The sequence below is a fragment of the Nelumbo nucifera genome, chromosome 4, assembly GCF_055504915.1.
Source record: "Nelumbo nucifera cultivar China Antique chromosome 4, China Antique-T2T, whole genome shotgun sequence".
Taxonomy (NCBI): Eukaryota; Viridiplantae; Streptophyta; class Magnoliopsida; order Proteales; family Nelumbonaceae; genus Nelumbo; species Nelumbo nucifera.
This window is the reverse complement of record NC_142652.1, coordinates 16,458,081-16,482,826: the sequence shown is the minus strand read 5'-3', so window position 1 is coordinate 16,482,826 and position 24,746 is coordinate 16,458,081. Positions and strand designations below refer to the sequence as shown.

The window sequence follows — 24,746 nt, the reverse complement described above, 5'->3', positions numbered from 1 at the left end:
GATTGCAGAAAAATTCACTGGAAGCGAGTGAACGCGGTTATTCAGCAGTTTGGTTTTTATTTGAGAAGAACTGGGGACCATTAAAATTTGGTTATTCTCTCGCTTGCATATTATCAAAGATGCCATTAATGGATTCACTGCAGCTCCAGTCATTTGAAACAAGATCCTCCCTCTATCACATGCACTAGCACAGCCAAGGTAGTCATCCTTGGGGAATATCCGAATATGGATTGATGGGATAGGCTGAGTTTTTATCTTCCGCTTTACCCATCTGACATACAGAAATTTAAAAGTAGAAGCTGGATGCTACCTCCATTTGCTTTCTCTTGTTACCAGAAAAAAAAAAAAAAAAAGAATCCTAGAGGCTTGGTATGTTTGATATTTTAATGGATTGGTTGACGGGGCTTCCGGCAGGTAGCTTGGGGTGATCCAACCTAAGCCAGACACAACTCAGACTCCAAAGTTTGAACATTTCATTGGGAAATTGAGAAGGTGGAATAAATATTTTACAATTAGTTATGAAAAAAAAAACTGGGTTGTTCTATATTGGAGATGCACGATCCGGGTCAACCCATAAACCATGTGTCTGAGTTCTGAGATCAATGGAATTTCAACTAGGTTGGGATTGGAAAAGTGAGAGCCAAGAAGAAGATAGGCCGCAGCAGCAGAATTGTGGTGTGTGGGGGACTTGACGGACGAGGGAGTGAAGCGTATCTGCCATGCGGTCACCACGCTTCAGTCAATTTCCTGTGCCAGCCTACCATCAACTCTTCCGCTGCCGGTTGCCCGTTGCTTTCTTCCCAAGAATGGGATGTGTTGTGGTAGATATTTAGGTAACGTGGGGTGGGTTCGCATTGGCTCTCTTGACGCGAAATTACAGTTTGCACGTGTCTTATGTTCTCAAGGTCCCCAAAACAACAATGGGTGTGTGTCTGCGTGTGGACACCACACAACACACCGTTCTGTCCCTTCCTTCCTTGGTCTTATCTGGTTGTGCTGATGAAAGTTCAAAGCCCAAAACGGTCCTCATACTAATACTTGGTTGAGTTGTAGTGTCCTAAGGGCTGCAAATGAGTTGAATTTAATGGGATTCGAATCCAAATTTCATTTATGTTGGATTTAGGCATTAGCTCACACAATAATTGGACTGAATCAGGTTTGACAGTGTGATCCATCAAACTCGGATATTAGTTGATACTCTGTTAGAAATTAGATGCAGGTCCATCTTGATTCCTCTTTAAAGCTGTGTTTGGTTTGAAAGAAAAGGTAGGAGTTATTTAGAGTTCAGAGTGGATTTAGGATTTAGATAAGCGTATTTTTGTTTATTTATTAATACATAGTTTCTGATTTTATATTTGATTTTTGAATTTAGATGAACCTTTTTACAGATTTTGAGCTTCAAATTAATTTGATTTTTTTTTTAAACAAAATTAATCAGATCCGTTTGCAGCTTGGGCCTCTGGATGATTCTTAGTTTAGGCCCTCATCCCTCGAATCCAAATACAACGATCATAATTATAGCCCGAACAAAACCAAACACTTTCTCCAAGCATGGTTTGTCAAAAGCTTTCCATTTGGCTAATTTACCCTCACAACCACCAAATATTCCTTACTTATTCTATCATTATTTTAATGTCTATATACCCTTACAACTACCTTTTACCATTTTTATATATTTGTATTTATAGTGGCGTTTCAGAGGGGGTACCCTTTCGGATGTCCAAATGCCACCACACGTCTAAAATACTAAAATAAACAACTGTAAAGCAGAAGAACGAGAGAGAGAGAGAGATTTCTGACAAGGAACGTGGGGTGGTTGTAATTGTGTTGTTTCCTCTTTGTTTCGTCGAGCTTAGGTGGCAGTGGAAGTACCAAGATGGAATGGAAATGATAGAGCTTGACAATTGACCAATGAACCGAAGGGCACTGTTGTCATTTAGCTGTAGGGACAATTTTGTCAATATAAAGTATGTACCATGCGATAGCTCGCGATTTTTTATTCAATGCCTGTAAAGGGCGAGTGCTAAGCACACGCATCGCGTGGAAAGGTAACTCCAGCCACAGTGTCTCTCCCAACCTCGTCGATCTAGACATCCCCAATTTTTAATTTTAATTAATCTATTTGTCATAGTTTCTCACCATTGTTGCCATTTTTTCTTCTTCTTCCTGCTCCTTTTCTTCTCCTGGGATTACTTCCGTATTTCTTTACTTAGTAATTAATCTCCTTTTCTTGCTCTTGCTATTCCTGTTAGATTTTAGTTTTATTTTCGGGCCTTCGGGGTCGAGATCGATTTTGCAGGTGCGTTTTCCCCAATTTTTTTTCATGTCAATCTTTTATTTATTTATTTTTTAATCTTATAATATCCATCTGTTGAATTTTTCTGAGAGTTGTGATTATCTTACCAAATTGATTAAGAAGTGGAAAGATTTGTCTCGGTAGTTGGTTGGGCTTTGATTTTTTTTGTAAGGTTTTAATTTGGTCCTGTGGGTTGTCTTAGAAATTCATCTATTGATTGTAAGAAATTTGGGTATTGTTTTCATTTATCTTGCTTTGGTGCTTTTTGATTGCAACCTGCTTTTGTTTTCTTCTCTATTTCCTCCTTTCTGAATTAACTATATGTTTTTCCTCTTCTATTTTTTTCTGTTAATTTTGGCTAAAATTCGATTCTCTTGGACCTTAAGAGCTCTATAGGTAAAGATCTAGGTATCGAATATTTATATTTTTGGTATTTATGGCGTGTATAGGATGGAATGTGTGTGCACAATAGAATCATTTTGCTGTTACAGTATTCTTTGTCAATACGGGGTTCAGATACTGATGCACTTGAATTGCATTGGTTGAAATGGTTATTTTTTTCCTATTTGATCTGTTTATTGCACCTTCTGAAGTCTTTTCAGTTCATATTTTGTGTTATACCAGGTTTTAAGAATATCCCTGTTGGTGCATCTATTGTGAAGTTGGTGACTTGATATAAAATCGGCTCATAGGCATCTGCTTTGATGGAGAAGGAGGTAAATCCAGTGGCGGAGAAACCAGTTTGCAGGTCAGTGGTTGAAGTGTGAAAGTTTAAGTCTTTGAACAATGAAAAGTGCCATTTTAATTTCTTTTCCATTTTAATATCTTTTCATCTTTTGGAGAAAAAGCTGTAAAAATGCTTTTGTACTTGGTTTCTGTATTGATATATTTGCCTTTCTGTCTAGCCATCGCTTCCTCTGTAATTAGTCCTATAAACAAGAAAAACACGAAATACCAGGGTTAGACATATACTGCAAAGGCAATTCTTCTATTCTACATGCAATAGAAGGCTTTACGGTAGTGTGTTACCTAATTTTTTCAAAGGAAAATAAAAATCATTAAAAGAAAAAAGGATACAAAAGTGGATAAGTAAATATTTATCCATCCCCATGATATTGATAGAATGTAATAATGGAGATTCATGCTCTTATAAGTGGTGAAAAAAGCCACAAAAGTGAATAACTAAATACTTATTAGGCAAACCAAACCAAAATAATTCATCTTGGACAAGCTGCAGAACTACCATGTAGATCATATTCGTGGGAGAAGGAAGCCTTAAATAAATGTCGAAAGCATCAGTTTGGTAAATAGGTTATATTTTTGTACCCTTGTGTGTATGATCTGCAGTCTGTGTGTAATTAAATATGGTTTCTGTAATAATTTATGATTGTATATAGTTCATATGGTGTTAGGTACAAACCTAAATCAGGTGGAATAGGGTATTCTATTTGATGCTGCAGAAATGTACATGAGAATATGTTAAGTATGCACCTTTTGGTATCCATTAATACATACTCAGATAAGAAAAAATAATAGATCTATATATGCCTTTTGCTCTTATGTCATCTTGCTTTAGTGTCCTAAAGCCTTTTTTTTTTGTGCAGCTCATTGCCGAACAAAAAAAGCCATGGGAAAATTCCAAAGAAAATTCACAAAGCTGAGAGGGAGAAACTGAAACGTGACCATTTGAATGAGCTATTTCTTGAGCTAGGAAATGCTCTTGGTAAATTTCCTCCCATTTATTGTTTCTTTTATTTTTTTCATGATTTTTTTATTAATTTGGAGCCTTCTTGAACTAGTATTGATGTGCCTGTTTTCCCCAGAGGACCATTGGGGATTAGCTAGCCCTTTCTCTCCTCATTGTTTAACTTGATTGGTTTTACTTTGAAATTGCAAACTTGATAAATTCATTTGAAAGTGGTATTTAATTACAGAACCAGCTAGGCAGAACAATGGAAAGGCCACTGTTTTAGGTGATGCCACTCGAATATTGCAGGATCTGCTAGCTCAGGTTGAATGTCTCAAAAGGCAAAATGCAGCTCTGTTATCTGAATCACATTATGTAAGCATTTGAAATCCACACTGCTTTCTTCTTGCTTTATATTGTTGTTTCAACCTAACTCATTTCAACCAATTTCTGTTTCTCTCAATCAACCCTCTTTATTCTTGGTGGTTGGGACTTTTGACATTGGCTAGACTAATCCACCATGAATGTTTGATACTGTTCTGAAAACCAAACTAGATTGCAGAACTTAAGACTGGTTATCAGTCCGAAATCATAAAATTTTATTTGTAATGGAGATAATGAAATTGTTTATTGTTCAATACATAAATTCCTACAATTACTAATAAAATGGATTGTAAAAACATAAACAGTATTACTGTTACCTATGAATAAACATATACGAAAGTAAAGAAAAGTTATGGGGAACAAAAGGTATAGATTAATAGCTAATTTAATGCCATCAGCTTGAAGAATTTGGTTTCAGAAGTGCATTTATCACAAATAAGTGAAGTTTGAAACCTTACAGGGTATATAATATAATCAAGCTGACTGCATGCAATAAAGTCATATCTGGTTATCTGGTCTGTATCCAGTCCGCCCCTCCCAAAACCCTGGATAGCTGGGACCAACGTATTCCATAGCCTTTTATACCCAGTTCAATCATGATTAAACATTTCTGAACATATTTTTTTGACAAAGGAATCCTGAGAGAAGAATTGGTTTCTCCTTGTTTGGTGTTCGCTAATCCAAAGCTGGTTAGGGTTCCAATATGATTGAGCCCATCTCAACTTGATCCAACCAATTACTTTCGAACCACCAATTATATTTTATTCTTACTGCTAAGTAACAATCACTTAATGCATGCTCAGTAGGGCTTCCCCCACGACACATGCTTCTTAATGTTAGGGAGATGATTGCCTCTTATTTCTCACCTTTTCCATGTGGTGTAACTTAACCTGTGAGAACAATAAATTTGTCCTCCCACATGTGGTCATATAATTCAATATGTTTATGTGTTCCTCCCAGAATATTTTTGATAAGACTTGTTTTAAGCCTTTTCCCTTTTGGATGGCCGATGGCAGGTGACCATTGAGAAGAGTGAGCTGAGAGAGGAGAATTCTGCCCTAGAAGCTGAAATTGAGAAGCTACAGAGTGAACTACAGGAAAGGGTTCAGTGCAAACCTGCATGGGCTGCAGCTTCAGCCCCATTGCAGAACAAGAGTTCAGGATCACATCTGCCTGAGGATCATCATCTCACATTGCCTGTTTTAGACTCCACTTTGCAGCCAGCCCCTGTTGTTGCACCAGTCTTCGTCATTCCTGTCCATTGTGACCTTCAAGTGTATCCAGAGCCTGAAACTGTACAAACTTGTAAACCTCCCTCACAAGTGAGCAGACCACATGCTCGATATCCCACCCCTTCAGACTCGTGGCCTGCACAATTGCTTGCGGAGCAATCATATGCAGCAAAAGAAGGCTTGCTTAGTAGTAAAAATACCACAGTCGTCAGAGGGGGAGAACAAGTTGCAGGCAGGGTATAAGCTTATCAAGTTCTAGTTGGATCATATTTTTAGATGTGCTCAGAGAGCATCTAAAATTATATAAATGTTTAATCCTCAATTTAACTATAGGCTTCTCAGATGCATATGGGTTAGTGCTGGGTTTTAAGTTTAGCATGTGTAATTGTGTACAATACACAATGACGACAAAGATGATGATGCACCATTGACGAATGACAATGGTTGGATCAAGAGTTTGGTACGTGTGGAGGTTGATAGTCTTACAATCTCTAGTGTTATCTGGTGATAAATTCAAATTAACATTTTTTCTATGAAGTACAAATTTAAATATTACTTGGCTGAATACCCCGTACTAAGTACGGGGAAGTTAATTATATATATATATATATATATATATATATATATGAATAAACATTTTATTACCACTTTTTATTATTGTTTATAAACTGCCATTTTTTAAGACACTCGTACAGTCTACAGGTCCACATAAATTGACCCTTATATGTTAAACCCGTAAAATTATACGGGTCACTAAATTCAACTTGAACCATTTATTACTTTAATTTAACCATTCTTCTTCTTATTATTAATTTATTTTAGTATTTAATTTAAATTTTTTTATATTGTAATAATATTAAATAAATTTGTAATTATTTAAATATTTACTTAAAATATTTTTTCCAGTCGACTATAATTATTATATAATAGATTTGTTAATTCATATTTTGCATTTAAGAATAAATATTAATGATTTGGCTTCACAATTTTAATGACTGTTAATAAACATTGATTCTTATTTAAGGTTTAGTTACTGTATTCGGTAATTATTATGGGGCATGCTTTGAATAAACATTAATGATAATTGATGATTGTTATTTCATTTTCTATTATTTACTTAATTAAGGACTTGGTGATTATTATTATTAATTATTTTTATAATAATTGATTGTTATTATTATTTACTTAATTCAGTAATTTTCAGCAAGTAATTATTTGATTTAATTTGAATTATTTCATTTTTTTATTTATTTATAATAGGCATTTAGGCTAGTCTATTTATTTGTTTTAAGAGACTTACTATGTTTTATCTAGACAATGACCCCATACTAAGTAAGGGGCAACTATAGTATCATTTAATTTGAAATTTACTATTTAACAATAAAAAATCAATGTCCTGTTGAGCAATCCACCCCCAAAAAAGTATCAATAACTTTGAAATCATTAATTTATTTATAAAATAGTAAAATTAGATGGATGTTTACAACAATATCACCAATACTGCTTAATATTTAGGGACATATGAATGGATAAAAAGCATTTAAATAATATCCATTCAAAAAGGCAAAGAAAGAAGACAATCATTCAAAGAGCTGCTAAGAAAAACGATCCATGCCAAACAACATTTGTAGATGCATCTATCATCTGAAATAAGAGATGAAAAATATATGACTATAATCAAATCATCATGTATTACTACAATCAACTGATAATTTAATCAGGAATCCAAAGCCCATCCAATAGAGGAAACATGAAAGAAAGGAGAATAATGGGACTATCCTAAATATGGAAATCACCTCCAAGTTAGGTGGCAATGCTTCTTTTGGTTGATCATGGTTACGGATTTTAAGTCTAAGCTCTCCACAGTGCATGTAGACTGGCTAGAATTTATCTTTAGGAAAAAGGTAGGAAAACATGTACATAACATAATGGTATGTTTGAATTATGGGAATTGGGAGATAGAAATAGGAAATGTAGGTTGGAATTATAAATTTGGGCATGTTGATGTGTCAAATTCAAGTCAATTAGAATACTCATAGATTTTTAGTTCATTCATTTAGTAGCAATTTGAATATTTTTTTATTCCATGTCCTTATTGAGTAATATAGATTAATAATATATTAATAATTATGAAATCAGTAATAATAATAAGTATATTATTATTACTATTATTTACTAATAATATATTCTTATTATGTGTGTATTGATTTTGAAATTAGTAATATTAAATTATTATTATTATTATTATTATTATGAAATAATTAATTTGTTATAATTATGATTTTTATTTAATTTTTGAAATAATAATTACTTTTATATTTCTTTTAGTTTAACAATAATGGATAATTGAAAGTTTATAATTTAACTTTCACCAAATGAAATATTTATTGCAGAATAATAATAGTATTAATTATAATTACTTATAATAATAATAATGTAAATAAGTAACACTAATTACATATTTATAAAATAATTAATATGAATTAATATAAATATAAAATGATTTTATTCCTATTAATAATTGACATTATTAAAATACTTATTAATTATCATTCCGAAGTAATAATTATCATTGCTATAATTAAGGAATTAATTATCAGTAGGTAATTTTAATCAGTAATTAAATTTTATCAGAAATCATTATTATTAGTAATAATTAATTATTAATAATATAAATATATAATTGTATTAATTAATATAAGTATTAATTATAATTACTGATAATAATAATATAATTAATTATTTCATATAAATGTATGAATTATAAATTTTTATAATAATTCTAATATGAATAATTAACATTAAATATTTATTTTCAATATAATTAATATGAGTTAATATAAATATAAAATGATTATTTCGAATTATTAATTACCATTATAAAAATTGTTATTAATTATCATTCCAAATTAATAATGAGAAATATTATCGGTAATTATTTAATATCAATAATTAAGTTTTACCAGTAATTATTATAATAAATTACTATCAATAACTAATTATTATTAGTAATTAAAGCTGAAATTAATTAATTAGAAGTCATTAATTATTATTAGTACTCATATCTTTCAAAAAGTTGACTAATCATCATCGTCATCATCAATGGCAACAACTTGATAAATACATAATTTGATAAAAATAGGTAAATATCATTAATTTATTTTTTTATCTTTTGAAAAACTGAATGAGAGAAAAAATAAAATGGTTAGCATTGCAAATGAAAAAATATTTGGATTTTTGCAAAAAAAATTATTGAACATAAAAAACCAATTATTCAAAAATATGGTCATTAATCAAAGAGTATTTAAAATTATTCAGTAAATAATAATTTTGAGAAATTAAAATTATTAATTAATTACCTACCCGAATTAAAATGGGTAATTTTAGAAAATAAATTTAAGTAATTAAATTTTGTTATTAACATTTTTTAGCAATAATCAATATTATTAATAGATTAATAATATATTAATAATTATGAAATCAGTAATAATAATAAGTATATTATTATTATTATTACTATTATTATTATTATTATTATTATTATTATTATTATTATTAACTAATAATATATTCTTATTATGTGTGTATTGATTTTGAAATCAGAAATATTAAAGTATCATTATTATTACTACTATTATTATTATTATTATTATTTTATTTTTATTTTTATTTTTATTTTTATTTTTATTAAGTAATTAATTTGTTATAAATACGATTTTTAGTTAATTCATAAAATAATGTTTGCTTTTATAATTCTTTAAGTTTAACAATATTGAATAATAGAAAGTTTTATACTTTAAATTTCACTAAATGAAGTATTTATTGGAGGATAATAATAGAATTAATTATAATAATATTATTAATTATAATTACTTGTAATAATAATAATGTAAATAAGTAACACTAATTATATGTTTATAAAATAAATAAGTAACACTAATTATATGTTTAACAATATTGAATAAAATGATTATATCCCAATTAATAATTAGCATTATTAAAATACTTATTAACTATCATTAATTAATTAACATTCCGAAGTAATAATTATCATCATTAGTAGTAGTAGTAGTAGTAGTAGTAGCAGTAGTAGTAGTAATAATAATAATAATAATAATAACAACAACAACAACAACAACAACAATAATAAAAATCATGATGATGATGATGATGACGATGATGATGATGATGATGATGAGTATGAGTATGAGTATGAGTATGTTTGAATTATGGGAATTGGGAGATAGAAATAGGAAATATAGGTTGAAATTATAATTTTGGGCATGTTGATGTGTCAAATTCAAGTCAATTAGAATACTTATAGATTTTTAGTTCATTCATTTAGTAGCAATTTGAATATTTTTTTATTCCATGTCTTTATTGAGTAATATGGATTAATAATATATTAATAATTTTGAAATCAGTAATATTAAATTATTATTATTATTATTATGAATAATTAATTTGTTATAATTATGATTTTTAGTTAATTTCTGAAATAATAATTGCTTTATATTTCTTTTAGTTTAACAATAATGGATAATTGAAAGTTTATAATTTAACTTTAACCAAATGAAATATTTATTGGAGAATAATAACAGTATTAATTATAATTACTTATAATGATAATAATGTAAGTAAGTAACACTAAATATGTATTTATAAAATAAATAATATGAATTAATATAAATACAAAATGATTTTATCCCGATTAATAATTGACATTATTAAAATACTTATTAATTATCATTAATTAATTAACATTCCGAAGTAATAATTATCATTGTTATAATTAAGGAATTAATTATCAGTAACTAATTTTAATCAGTAATTAAATCTTATCAGAAATCATTATTATTAGTAATAATTAATTATAATTATTGATAATAATAATAATAGAAATACATAATTATATTAATTAATATAAGTATTAATTATAATTACTGATAATAATAATATAATTAATTATTTCATATAAATGTATGAATTATAATTTCTGATAATAATTCTAATATAAATAATTAATTTTAAATATTTATTTTCAAAATAATTAATTTGAGTTAATATAAATATAAAATGATTATTTTTGAATTATTAATTACCAATATGAAAATCGTTATTAATTATAATTCCAAATTAATAATGAGAAATATTATTAGTAATTATTTAATATCAATAATTAAGTATTACCAGTAATTATTATAATAAATTATTATCAACAACTAATTATTATCAGTGAGTTATTATTATTAGTAATTAATAGCTGAAATTAATTAATTAGAAGTCATTAATTATTATTAGTACTCCTCTCTTTCAAATAGTTGACTAATCATCATCGTCATCATTAATGACAACAACTTGATAAATACATAATTTGATAAAAATAGGTAAATATCATTAATTTATTTATTTTTAACTTTTGAAACACTGAATAAGAGAAAAATAAAATGGTTAGCATTGCAAATCAAAAATTATTTGGATTTTTGCAAAAGAAATTATTAAACATAAAAAACCAATTATTCAAAAATAAGGTCGTTAATCAAAGAGTAGTTAAAATTATTCAGTAAATAATAATTTTAAGAAATTAAAATTATTAATTAATTATCTATTCGAATTAAAATGGGTAATTTTAGAAAATAATTTTAAGTAGTTAAATTTTGGTATTAACATTTTTTTAACAATAATCTGTATTATTAATAGATTAATAATTTATTAATAATTATGAAATCAGTAATAATAATAAGTATGTTATTATTATTAACTAATATTATATTCTTATTATGTGTGTATTGATTTTGAAATCAGTAATATTAAAGTATTATTATTATTACTACTATTATTGTTATTTTATTTTTACTTTTATTAAGTAATAATTTGTTACAAATACACTTTTTAGTTAATTCATAAAATAATATTTGCTTTTATAATTCTTTAAGTTTAACAATATTGAATAATAGAAAGTTTTATAATTTAACTTTCACTAAATGAATTATTTATTGGAGAATAATAATAGAATTAATTATAATAATAGTATTAATTATAATTACTTGTAATAATGATAATGTAAATAAGTAACACTAATTATATATTTATAAAATAATTAATATGAATTAATATTAATATAAAATGATTATATCCCAATTAATAATTAACATTATTAAAATACTTATTAATTATCATTAATTAATTAACATTCTGAAGTAATAATTATCTTCATTAGTATTAGTAATAACAATTTATAGTAATAATAATAATAATAATAATAATAATAATAATAATAATAATAATAATAATAATAAAATAATAGTAATAATATAATATTATTACTTATAATTACTTATAATAATATAATGAATTATTTCATATAAATGTATGAATTATAATTTCTGATAATAATTATAATATAAGTAAATATTTATTTTTCAAAATAATTAATATGAGTTAATATAAATATAAAATGATTATTTCTGAATTATGAATTACCATTATGAAAATATTTATTAATTATCATTAATTAATCATCATTTCGAATTAATAATGAGCAATATTGTGAGTAATAAATTATCAGTAATTAAGTATTAACAGTAATTATTATAAGAAATAATTTTGAGTAATTAATTATTATCAGTGAGTAATTATTATTAGTAATTAATTAATTAGAATTAGTTAACAGTAATTAATTAGTAATTAATAGTTGTAATTAATTAATTGGAAGTAGTTAACAGTAATTATTATTAGTAATCAATAACTGGAATTAATTAATTAATTTAGTAGTTAACATTAATTAATAACATATTTTCCTTTTTTTAGTAAATGATTGAAAGTGGGAGCTTCCCACTTCTCACAACTCTGCATGGTGGTAGGCTCTACTCTCCATGTTAGTGGGCTCTTTTTTTGAACTACCACTAATCAGAATTTGACACATATTTAGTGGGCTTTGTTCTTGAACTACCACTAATCAGAATTTGACATGTGTCCATTTTGTTTAAATCTTTGGAATGACAGGTGTTTGAATGTAAATGAGCCACATGTCTAACTGTAGGGGCTTTGGCATGAAATCATTACTTTAATATATATATATTTGTGGATAGTGATCTGTGTTTTTGGCCAAAGATCGGATTTGGGGTAAAATGGAACTGATTGCCTGGACGGTTCCTGGGTTGAACGGTCCAACCATTTGGGTCAATGGCGGTTCGAAAACCATGTGTAATACAATACAATTTATGGCAGTGTTTTCAAACTGTCGTTGACCTTGATGGTCGGACCATTTGGTCAGTGACCTGCTGACATCGGTGGTTGAATCATCAAACCTTTTGACCCGTTCAATAGTTTTTAGTCTTTTTTAATTTATTTTTTTATTTTTAAGTTAGAATGAATCATCTATTTGAATAAGATGTTCGAACCATTAACCAAAAAATCAGTGGATAGAATGATTCTAATTTAGGGTCGGTTTTTAAAACCTCGATAAGGTGAAAGACCTGATCGTTGAGAGGGTTCCTCGCAATCTCACATCACTCTCGTAGTGAAGAAACAGGATCAAACCCTTGCACTGCAGGCTCCCTATAACTCACATGCACCCTGCTGTCCCCACTCATGACCCTGACCATCTAACCCAAACATTCAGATAACACTTCCTTCAAAATAATAATAATAATAATCCAATTCATGCGCTATAGCCCAATGGTAGGGTAGGTCCATTTAAGTTCGAGAATTTCAGCCAATCATAAATACCTTATGTATAATAAGGTGCCACCAGAGACTTGGGATAGAATTCCATCTATACCTGAGTTGGGGGACGTTGTATAGCCCCTTCGAAAGATATCAAAAAAACATAAATACCTTCTGTATTTTGGTGTGACGAGCTAATCGCCTAAATATGCATGGATCACCCTTAACCATAAGTGAGCTTTGTATTGAGCAAATGGGTTTTCACATACATTTATGGGAGATACTCCCCGTGTATGGCTGGATGCCATATTCGCATGGCCTTTTTGCTTTCAGGAGGTCCAAGCTTTTTCTGTATAGATTCATAGTTAATAACAGCTTGCTGTTAATAAGATGATGGGGAAGAGGACAACCACATAAGAATGATGCAATAAATTTAATCACCCTTCACATGAAGCCATGAAGGTTCTCCTACATTGACCAATTACTCAATACTGGAATTCACGTCAATTTTAAAACTCATATTGTATTAATATGACTTTCCTATCAAGTACTATTGGCTGTTTACAACTTATAATTTGTAGGGTCATTTACTCAAGGTTTAAAATATCGATACATAGACGGTTGTGCATCTTACAATTCCAATAAGTCTTGTTCGTTTATCTCCACTATTGCTAGTTTTATTCTTTCCAAGAATTTTTACGTCAATTTTAAAACTCATATTGCATTTATGGCATTCCCCTAATCAAGTATTGGCTGTTTAGAAGTTGTAATTTTAGGTCATTTACTCCAGGTTTAAAATATCCACACATATGATAGACAGTTACGTATCTTGCATTTCCAAGAAGCCTTCTTTGTTCATCCCTACTATTACTAGTTTTATTCTTTCCAAAGATTTACATATAGTTTCATATTTCTTGCATTATATATATATATATTTATTTATTTATTTCTTTTGAATGACTATACAATGGGCTTAGCCCATCCCCTAACCCATTACCTCCTAACCTAGGTGTAGGTAGGATTCGATCCAGAGTCTCCGCTATGACCACCATATCAACCAGTTGATTGGCACCATGAAAATACATTGGCCATATCCTTGACCAATTAATCCAATTATTCAGCCGGTCTGTTACCTCCCCAGCTATTAAGTGTTAACTCATTGTACTTACCTAACATGCATATTGATGTAATCGTTTCTGGTCACGTATCAATTTTTGTGATGTATCAATTTTTTGACTAAGTACCTCGTCAGTGATGTCTACTCCCAAGTGGCTTGTAAAGGCTAGAGTGGAGCTCCCTAGTGGTGAGCTGTCTGGTGGCGAACTGCCTTGTGGTGAACTGTCTTGTGGTGAGTTACCTAGTGGCGAGCTGCCTGGTCCACCTGGTGGCGAACTGCCTTGTGGTGAGTTACCTAGTGGCGAGTTGCTTGGTCCACCTGGTGGCGAACTGCCTAGTAGCTCATCAAAGTAGCTCACCACAAGACAATTCGCCACAAGGCAATTCGCCACCAGGTAGCTCACCACCAGGCAATTTGCCACTAAGTAGCTCGCCACTAGGAAACTCCACTCCAGCCTTCACAAGCCACTTGGGAGCAGACGTCACTGACGAGGTACTTAGCCAAAAAATTGATACATCACAAAAAAATTAATACATGACAAAAAATAGTTACATCACATACTACATCTGGACCCCTCCGAACATCCTTGGAGGTAAAGAACGATATTTTATTCTCCAAAATACCCATTTATAATTTTTGAAAAACCCAACCGGCATTGATCTTCTTTCTCCTCCCTCAATCATCTCCGCTGAATCAAGAACCAGAATCATCGCCACCACTAGTAAACATTTTTGTCCCTCTTTTCTCTCTCTACTATTTATATTTTTTCCTCTTCTTCTCTCTCCACACTCTTTCCTCAACTCTCTACTGTTCATTACCATTCTGTATTCACACACAATAGTCCATCCCCATCGCAACCTTGTCACAATAATCCCGTAGTAATCACTAAGGGTCACCCAGTTTCAGTAATTTTTAATTATTTTATTATAATAATTGTAATATTCTAATAATATCTATTTAATAATATAAATGTTTTACATAGTTATTTATTTTTTTAATATTTTATTGCTTTCATAACTTTCTATTATTTTATTGTTTGATATTATTTGTTAGTCTTTTTATTTTTATTATTTTTATAATAGTAATCTTTTAATATTATTTATTTTATTTTTATTTTTTATATTCATCTTTTTTATTATTTTATAATATTTGACATAATATCATAATATATTTAATCATTTCCATTTAGTGTTATTTAAATAACAACTTAAGGGATAAATTTGTAAAAATGCACATTTTTCAGACATCATAACATTCAGATTACCAAACAACTCCACTACATTCAGATGTTTGCAAAAAGCAAATAAAGCAAAATTTTCACTAAATGATTTTAGAGCTTTTTCATAGTTTTTTTTTTCAGACTTCTTCTAGCTGGCACACTGCTACAACTTATAATTGGATCATCTATGAATCCCCGGACTAGATTTGGATTCGGTTCCATTCATGCTTCAATTCTCTAGAATTGAAATGATAGTTCCTTGTCAAATGCTACTAAAACATGAACATCAAAATTAGAAAACAAGTTTGCCTTTTGATGAATTTGTTCACTACCATGAAAATGGAGTAATTAGTTTAGTCATGAAATAAGGATGCTAGTGCTAGTTGTTAGAATTAGAAATCTATTCTTGTGTCCATGTAAGATGGTGTAATTGCTAAGACGCTGCCATTCTTTCTTTCTTTTTTTTTTTATGGCAGACGCTCCTATTCTAAAGAGTGCACTTTTGCTCCTTTTTGAATTTCTCTTTATAACATGGATGAGGCTTTGTTATCCACGTTTAAAGGAGCATTCTCTCCTTTTTATAAGGATTAGAATTTCCTTTCCATCTTAAAAGACACAAACACCTTTGACTTGGACCGATCAATGTGAATTACATCCACAATTGAGCCAACATAGCAGGTTCATGTTCCAAACCTAGAGCTGTCAATCAGTCGGGTCCACCTGATAGAACTGATTATACTGATTCTAGTTTTGAATTTTGTGTCTCAGTTATAATTGGTCAAAGACATTTCTTTCTGTTTCAAACCAATTATATATTTAAGGCTATGTTTGGAAAAAGTGTAAATATAAATGGGTTTAGTAAAAATACAAATATATGATAATACAATGATATTTGATTTTTATATTTGGATTGAACATATTTGTATTTGCTGGAGTCTAATAATATATAAAAGTCTTATGATTTAGTGTAATTTTTGTTATACTTTATATGAAGGGTAATTTTATTATTATAAATACAAAAATTACATTACCAATGCATATTGTGTTTGGTATTTTTTTTTAGAATAATATTATCTTCTAATGCATATCTGATTTATTTATCATAACATTTGGATCCATGAAAGACATGGGCCTTCTTTAGAATGAAATGTTGGATTTTAAACTCATTAAAAATTAAATTTCATGAGTGTTTGATTGATTATTGTAATTTATGAAAACACCTCTTTTGTAATTTAATCTCATTAATTACTCATGAGTGTTTGTAAGAAATTACCTTTTGTGGTTTATGATGAGGAAGTATTGTAATTTAAGATATTAAATTTCATGAGTGTTTGTGGTTTGTGGTTTGCAATACAATCTCTTTTATTTCAAATTTTATTTGTTTTGTTTGTTTGCAGTATAGATGAAAATAAAAGTAAGTGCAACCCAAAGTAATAGCAAACCAAAATACACTCTTCTAATTTGTTACTGGTGCAAATGAGATTGTATTGCAAACAGAATGAAAATATATTATTTCCCCTTTGTTAAAATTGGATGTGCTCCAATCATCATCCTAAAAACAAGAAGCAATTTCTACAATAGAATTTTATAGCTTTACAAAAAATGCCTTGGCAATCAAATCGGTTTTTGGCTCAATTAGAGTTTTTGCAAAAGTTCATAATTGGTGGAAAATATTCCAACGGAACAGTTTACACAATGTTCTGATGTGGCAGTTTGTTAAGAAAAAACCCATACATATATATTGGCCAACGATTCCTGGTTTTCTACATATAACATATTGAGGTGTCACCAATGTTTTCAAACTGCCGTTGTTCGGTTCAGGAACCGTTCAGACAATTGGTTTTGTTTTAACTTAAACTCAGTCTCTAGTAAAAAATTGTTGAAAGACTCAGGTGATTGAACTATCGACTTATTCAATGATTTTTTGTTATTTTATTTTTAATTTTATTTTTATCAGAATAGGCCATTCATTCGAATCATCAATCTAAAAACCGATGGCCAAAACAGTTTCACTTCCAAATCAATTTTTAAAACATTAGGTATCACTAACCAGTAACCACAAGGCGTCAAAGTGTCAGAAGAACCGGACTGATGGGAGCTTGTATTCTTAGCCACAAACTTTTCCCACATCCCTATAACCCTATAGAGGAAACATTATATGTGCACATTGGGAATATCTCTCCCTGTCATTCGTGATAGATATTTTCGATACAAAGACGGTAGTATTTTGCGAGTAGAGACATGGGGATGTGGGAAAATTTTGTGGATAAAGAGATCTAGAATGGACTGATGGCCCCCTCCTACATCTCTGTTTTTATGGTTTGAGAGCTGCATCATGGAAGGCGCGAACTGATAGTCTTTGCCAAGTTGAAATAAGGTCAATGTAGGTGATCGCAAATGTAATCGCTGGATCACTCTCCTGGACCCCAGCCCAGCTTGCCGACAAAGCCTTCCATCCTTCTCTTTTTTATTTATTTTTTCTTTTTTTATAAAAACAAAAGGAACTATAAAAGACGGGGTAGCACGTCTCTAAAACTCATCACTACAAATGTATTCAAGGGGGACAGGGAGATCCTGAAGATTAAAATTTAAACAACTTACCCTAATAACTTGAAAAACTTTTTTGGGCTAATCAGTCTGCAGTCTGATTCGCTTTTCAGTAGACATGTGGTCCTTCGATCATCAATCCGGTTCCTCCGGGATTGCTTCTATTGTTGGGACGCACATAATGGGTAGTTTGTGGATGGTTTTGCTGCTCAGGTCTGGTGTGGCTCGGTTCACATGGTAGAGACTAGAGAGTCTAGAAACCTTAGCAATCAGACTAAACAAGGAATCCGATGGAGGTTCACTAAGAGGCCATATGGCCGATTTCAGGAAGCTAGCCTGTCGTTTTTCTCCGGTCTCTTTTGTTAATACGTATTATGGGCCTAGGCTGGGCTTCTGGGTCGATTTAAACATAGTTACTCTACCTCCACGAATTTGCTCGAGATCATGCAATCTTTTGAAACCGTTTTCTTTTCATAATTAGTGGAATGGCCTATGTGTTGCACTATGTATTTGATTTTGATAATAATGTTTTTATGCTTTTATATTTCGGACATAGATGAAAGTTTATATACCGTTCAAGTCCTAAGATAATTATATATGTACCATTTATAAAAATGAGGATGGTGACAATGTTTCATCGGAAAGCCTGGATTTTACTTTCCTTTTTTACCCTTTATGTTTTTTTTTTCCAATTTTATTTAATTAACAGTTAAACATTTGTAATTGGATAAAGCAAATAAAATAATAATAAAATTGCTGTGGAACCTACTCCTCTCTCCCCTTAGACCTTATCTGATCTTCTTTTGAATTACCTACCTGATGAACCTCTACATTGATTAGAGCCAACACGTGTCAAGTATCGGATGGTCTTCCCAAACCACGAAATCAAATTGAAGGGAGGAATGAATTTTTTTGACCTTTCTGTTTTCATTAGTGAACAATTAATTAGATGATTAAATTAAGCTTTTTTTTTGTTTTCTCCCTATTTTTTTAGGTATTTTTCCCATTTCCCCTCTATTTCGATTGTCTCCGTTAATATAATAAGTTGTATTTGATCGGGAAATGTTTTTAGGTTCATTATATTGATTCATTTTTTAGAAAACAAATGGATTTTTTAGAAAAGGCAAAGTTTTTTTTTTATTTTTTCCAACAACCATCATGCACCCTCATATAGAATTGGGATATGTTGGAATAACAAAAAAAACTAAGAGGTAGAATTAGTATGAAAAATCATGGTCTTTTGACCATACTAACTGAATCATTCTCATTTTTTATATATGGTAGTAGATATAATTTTTTATTTTATTCTACAATTTTTGTTCATTTTTCTATAATTTATGGTTTTTTATTTATTTTTATTGTAATTTGTATTTTTCTTCAATTTTTATGATTTTCTATCTTTTTTGTAAATTTTCTCTGTTTTCCTTTGTTTTTCTGTTTTATATTATTTTCTTCATTTTATGTGTTTTTTCCACAATTGTTTTGCAATGACAAGTTGAAGGTAAAGTTGGAAAGTAAAATCGGAGTCTTTTGACCGAACCAATTGCAACATTCTTATTTTTCAGTATGGTACAGATTTATAATTTATGTTATTTTCTTGAATTTTTATGATTATATATATATTTAAATTTTCTATATATTTATTTTTTTGTAATTTATATTATTTTCTTCATTTTATGTGTTTTTTCATAATTATTTTGCAATGGCATATATAAAATGGGAAAAAATAGAAGGTTGAGGGTAAAGTTGGAAAGTAAAATCAAGGTGTTTCAACCAAGTCAATTGCAACATTCTCATTTTTTTAGTATGGTATAGAAATTTCTATGATTTTCTATATTATTTTCTTTATTTATGTTTTTCATAATTACTTTTCAATGACAATATATACAATGGGAAAAAAAATAGAAAGTTGAGGGTAAAGTTTGAAAGTAGAATTATGATATTTTGACCAAACCAATTGCAACATTCTAATTTTTTTAATATAAAATAAATATGGTATAGAAAAATTTTGTGATTTTCTATATTTTTTGTGTATTTCTTTGTAATTTATATTGTTTTCTTCATTTTGAAGAGAAAGGTGTGTAGAATAAGAGAGATGCCATTTATGCTTCCTCCATCATACTGTCAAGTAGGGGGAATGGATAAAATATAAACTGGGGTTTTAGAATTTATGTATTCACTTCATGTGTGAATGAAGACAATTGGCCTTTTGCCTACTGTTGTTCTGCTCATCAATGGTGGGGTCGTTATTTGCATATCTAACGACTAGCATATGGATATAAATTGATCATGATTCATTTATATTCAGATTCGAATTGAACATCCATCATTTATATAAAAGAGTCCAGATCTCTTACTAACAAAATGCATTCCAAACCCTTATGACTCTACCAAGTACTAAACCCCTATAGTATTACGTTGTAGAGTGTCAAATTAATGGACTGGCTTAATGATCATCGATAAAACATACTCTAGAACAAATCAATATAATGAACCTGAAAGCATTTCTCATTTAATTTCTATCAAATTAAATAAAAAAAAAAGAGGGAATCGGTGTATAATGCTTGGAGGCCAAAGAAATAAAAAATGTTTGTGTGAAGTGGCCCATATACTGAATGGTTTGGATCAATGGCTTCGTCCCTTGAAAAAGGATGAAATAATGTAAGGTTTGTCAGATTGGAATCAACTTATAGGGGGGGCAAATGAGTGGGTTGGGTTGTGCTGAATGAGGGTTTACCCATCACCTACATGACGTAACCTACATTTCTAAGTTTTATCTATATTTTTAAAATGTGCGCGGCACCTAACTCGATCCATTTGAATATTTAAGCCTACGTAAATATATTTTATTAATGATGATGATGCAAATATATACCGATCCCATGTACTTGAGACAAGGTTTAAACGATGATAATGATTACTGTTGAGAAATTTTTTTTATTGAAAAGATTTACAAACCAACTTATTCCATGAAATTACCTATCAAAATACTTCTTTTGCTGATCCAAATGGATAATCATAATCCAACCTAATCTGTGGATAATTGGCCCAATGACCAATGGATTTTTTTTGGTAAATAAATCAAAAAAACCAAAATAAGATCAGAACTAAGTCTCCAACCAATGACGGCCTCTTGCGGCACAGCCATACCAGCCAACTGTGCGAAAACAAACTGCTGCCACTTTGTGAGCTATCCGATTAGCACTCCTGCTAATTCATACGAAATAAAAAGCTTGGAACCGACGAGCTAAGTCTTGAATATCTTTCAGGATTGGACCCACTTCACTTTGAAAACTTTCTCGCTCTTGAGATTGACAATCTGATTCTGCTATATTAAACAAGAAAACCCTGCACTCACCGCTTTTACAAGACCTTTTCTCAAAGCCAAGGCCTTTAAAGTTAACACTGGAGCTGGGTGAGTACGTCTACCTCCTGCTGAAATCAAGGATCCATAAGCAGATCTCAAAACAAAACCTATGGCTACTTGAGAGCGATTTAGCTTCCTAGAAGTGTCTGTATTTAGTTTGATATAACCAGGCGGAGGCTTTTCCCAATGAACTGAAACTGTGTTTAATTGGTTGTCTTTGAGCACCACCGAAAGACTCTTCTTCTATTTGCTCAGAAATTAAAGCTCTAGCTTTTTCTATTACTAAAGTCGAATGATCATTATCCCCTTGAAAGATTAAATTATTCATCAACTTCCAAATAAGCCAACAACTTATGGAAATCACTCTACTCTTCTCCTCACTATTACTTGAAGTATCAGTCAGATGAGATGAGATCCATTGATGAAAAGCAACTTCTACTGTAGAAGAGGATGACACAAAGATATTAAGACCAAACCAGATGGCCCTAGCAAATGGGCAATGAAGCAACATGTGATTTAAAGTTTCAGCATTCTCTCCACATCTTTGACATACATCTTCTTCCACTAGGTGTCTCTCTTTTAACTTAGCAATAGTAGGAAGTATATCTTTGAGGCACCGCTAGATGAAGAATTGGATTTTTGGTTGAACTTTGATAGACCAAACCCTCTTCTACGTTGGAGCAAGGGAGGTAGAATCTTGGAAATTTTCATTTGAGTTTTCAAGCAAAGCCAAGTAATAAGCTGATTTTACGGAGAACACTCAATCCATTTTCCTCCACATCTTAAATTGATGGATTTGGGTGAATTATAAACCGATGGTTGGATGGTTCAACAGGGTTGGGCTAGAAATTAGTTATCAACTCTTTAATCTAAGGTGGCGTTCGATAGCACTGAATGGAGCTACGAACGTTGAATTTTTTGCTTTTTAATGCTTCAGGGTAGGGGTGCAAATGGATCGGATGATGATTCGAGGTCCAATCCTATTTGGTCAAATTCGAATCACCTTTGATCGGATCTTCAGATAAAATCGGATGATAGGATCTGATAAAAAATCAGATCGGATTCAAATCACCCCTTATCTGATACGATATATATTATATATTTAAAAATATAAATATACATAATAGATATATATATATATATATGTTATTTATTTATTTATAAATATATTTTTATAAATTTTTTATATTATTTTTTTATAAAAACATGTATTTATATAATAAAAATAATTAAAAAATATTTCTATTTTTACTTTATTTAAATTAGTATATTTTATTTTTCTTTTAATAATTTATTAATTTTTAAAGAAAACAAGTTGGATCAGGTCATATAAAAAAATCCGACAATGATAGGATTCGAATTCAAATCAATCCTATCAGATTCAATCGGATCTTCGGATTGAATCAATCTAACATGAACAATGTCGGATCGGATTTGAATATATGAATCAGAATATATTCAAATTCGATACTACTTTGAGAACCTTTGAACTGATCATCCAAACACTGAAATTTCCTCTGAATTATTCAAACGTTGAGCTACCTCTAAGTGCATTCGGAGGCAACAAACGAAAATGGTTTTCAACCCATGCCCTTTGATAAAAAATATCCAACTATTCATCTTCTTCATTTTCGAACCATTAAAAAAAATTGGAGGTATATGAACTGTGATCGAAGATTGGAGACTAGCAATCAAAATCACAGATCAGATTGAAAACAATGAGCTTCTAGTGATTGACAACTGACAACTAGCAACAAGAAAAACATAGATTGGAACAAAGAAGATGGGCTTCTGATGACTGGCAACCAAAATCATTGATTATTAGACTGATGACGATGGGCTTCTGATGATTGGTGACTGACGACTAGCAGCAAAAATCATAGATTACTAGACTAAAGATGACGAGCTTCCGGTGACTGGCGACTGGCAACTGGCAACTGGCAACCAAAATCATAGACCAGGTTGAAAACAATGATCTTCTAGTGACTAGCGACCGGTAATTGGCAACCAAAAATACATATTGGATTGAAGACGATGGGCTTCCGATGACTGGACCGACAACTGGCAACCAAAAATGTAGATTAGATTAAAGATAATGGGCTTCCGATGATCGACGACCGATAACTAGCAACCAAATAGACTAATGATGATGGGCTTCTGATGATTGATGACCAACGACTAACAACGAAAATCATAGACGATGGGTATCTCCTTTGTTTCAACCTCTCTGCCACCAACTTTAGCATACCTTGTCTAAAAACCCTACTAGCACCTTATCGGTGTTAGTATTTGTCAATTTCATATATATATATATATATATATATACTTATTAGGTTGACACTTGATACATATAGGTCTATGAGAGTGTTTTGTAAGTTGGAGATAGACTCCTATTTGGAGTGGGGTTTTAAGTGTGATAGGATTGGATTGAGATTAGTTTGATGGGGAACTAATCTCAATCAGTGATAAGAATTGTTAGTCTTGGTCACCTATGGATGGGGGTTATAAAAACCACATAGTGGTTCTGGACCCATCACTATTGGCCTCAAGATTCAGAGAGACCAGTGAATTAAAATAGTTGATAAAAAAAAAGCACAACACAAGCATTCAACAACAATGGCCAGAACATAGAGTAGAATCCAAACAAGTATGACCTTTCGGATATGATTTCTTATTTTGTTTCAATGTTCGTCATTGAATGAGTTTTATAGCTTGCAATGGATGACCAAATTCGTCGTCTTGATTAAAGACAACCTTAACATCAATATCTAAGCACCTCTGTTTCAATTTAAAAGTGTCGAGAGGTTTATTTCATTAATATCATTTTATAATATTTTATATAATATTATAAAATTTCAATTATTTTGGTTTATTATTATTTAAATAACAATATAGTAGATAAATTTGTAAAATAAAACTTTTTATATCACAATATTTAGATAACCGAACAAGTCTACTGTATTCAAAATTTCAAATATCTGCAAAATCACAAAAGTAAATTTTTCATTGAATATTTTTCGAATTTTTTTTTGCCTTTGAGACTTAAAACTTCAGATTTACCGGACACCACCTAAAAGCCTAAAAGCAGACCACTTCAGGAAAAAAAGGAGTCGTTTGTTTGACTTAAGAACCTGCTAGAATATGGTAATTCCGTGGATCACCAAGGGTATTTTTTTTTTCCGACAGAGAAAAAATTAATAAAGAGACCTTAATTCTCTGGGGTTGGGTG

General features: G+C 30.3%; 1 protein-coding gene across 4 annotated transcripts; it reads left to right on the top strand.

The window, feature by feature from the left end:
- Window positions 1-1,904: 1,904 nt before the first annotated feature.
- On the top strand, window positions 1,905-6,154 carry LOC104598160 (transcription factor BHLH062-like). Of its 4 annotated transcripts, XM_088886443.1 has the most exons (6): window positions 1,986-2,048; window positions 2,253-2,299; window positions 2,921-3,044; window positions 3,901-4,019; window positions 4,231-4,358; window positions 5,384-6,154. In XM_088886443.1, exons 3-6 carry the CDS (start codon window positions 3,001-3,003, stop codon window positions 5,840-5,842), a joined length of 750 nt encoding a protein of 249 aa, XP_088742569.1. In that variant the 5' UTR covers window positions 1,986-2,048; window positions 2,253-2,299; window positions 2,921-3,000; the 3' UTR covers window positions 5,843-6,154. The 4 variants fall into 4 exon arrangements, with proteins under 4 accessions (XP_010258394.1, XP_088742569.1, XP_010258393.1 ...); XM_010260092.3 differs by lacking the exon at window positions 2,253-2,299 and having other exon boundaries at window positions 1,905-2,048; XM_010260091.3 differs by lacking the exon at window positions 1,986-2,048 and having other exon boundaries at window positions 2,055-2,299.
- Window positions 6,155-24,746: the final 18,592 nt, after the last annotated feature.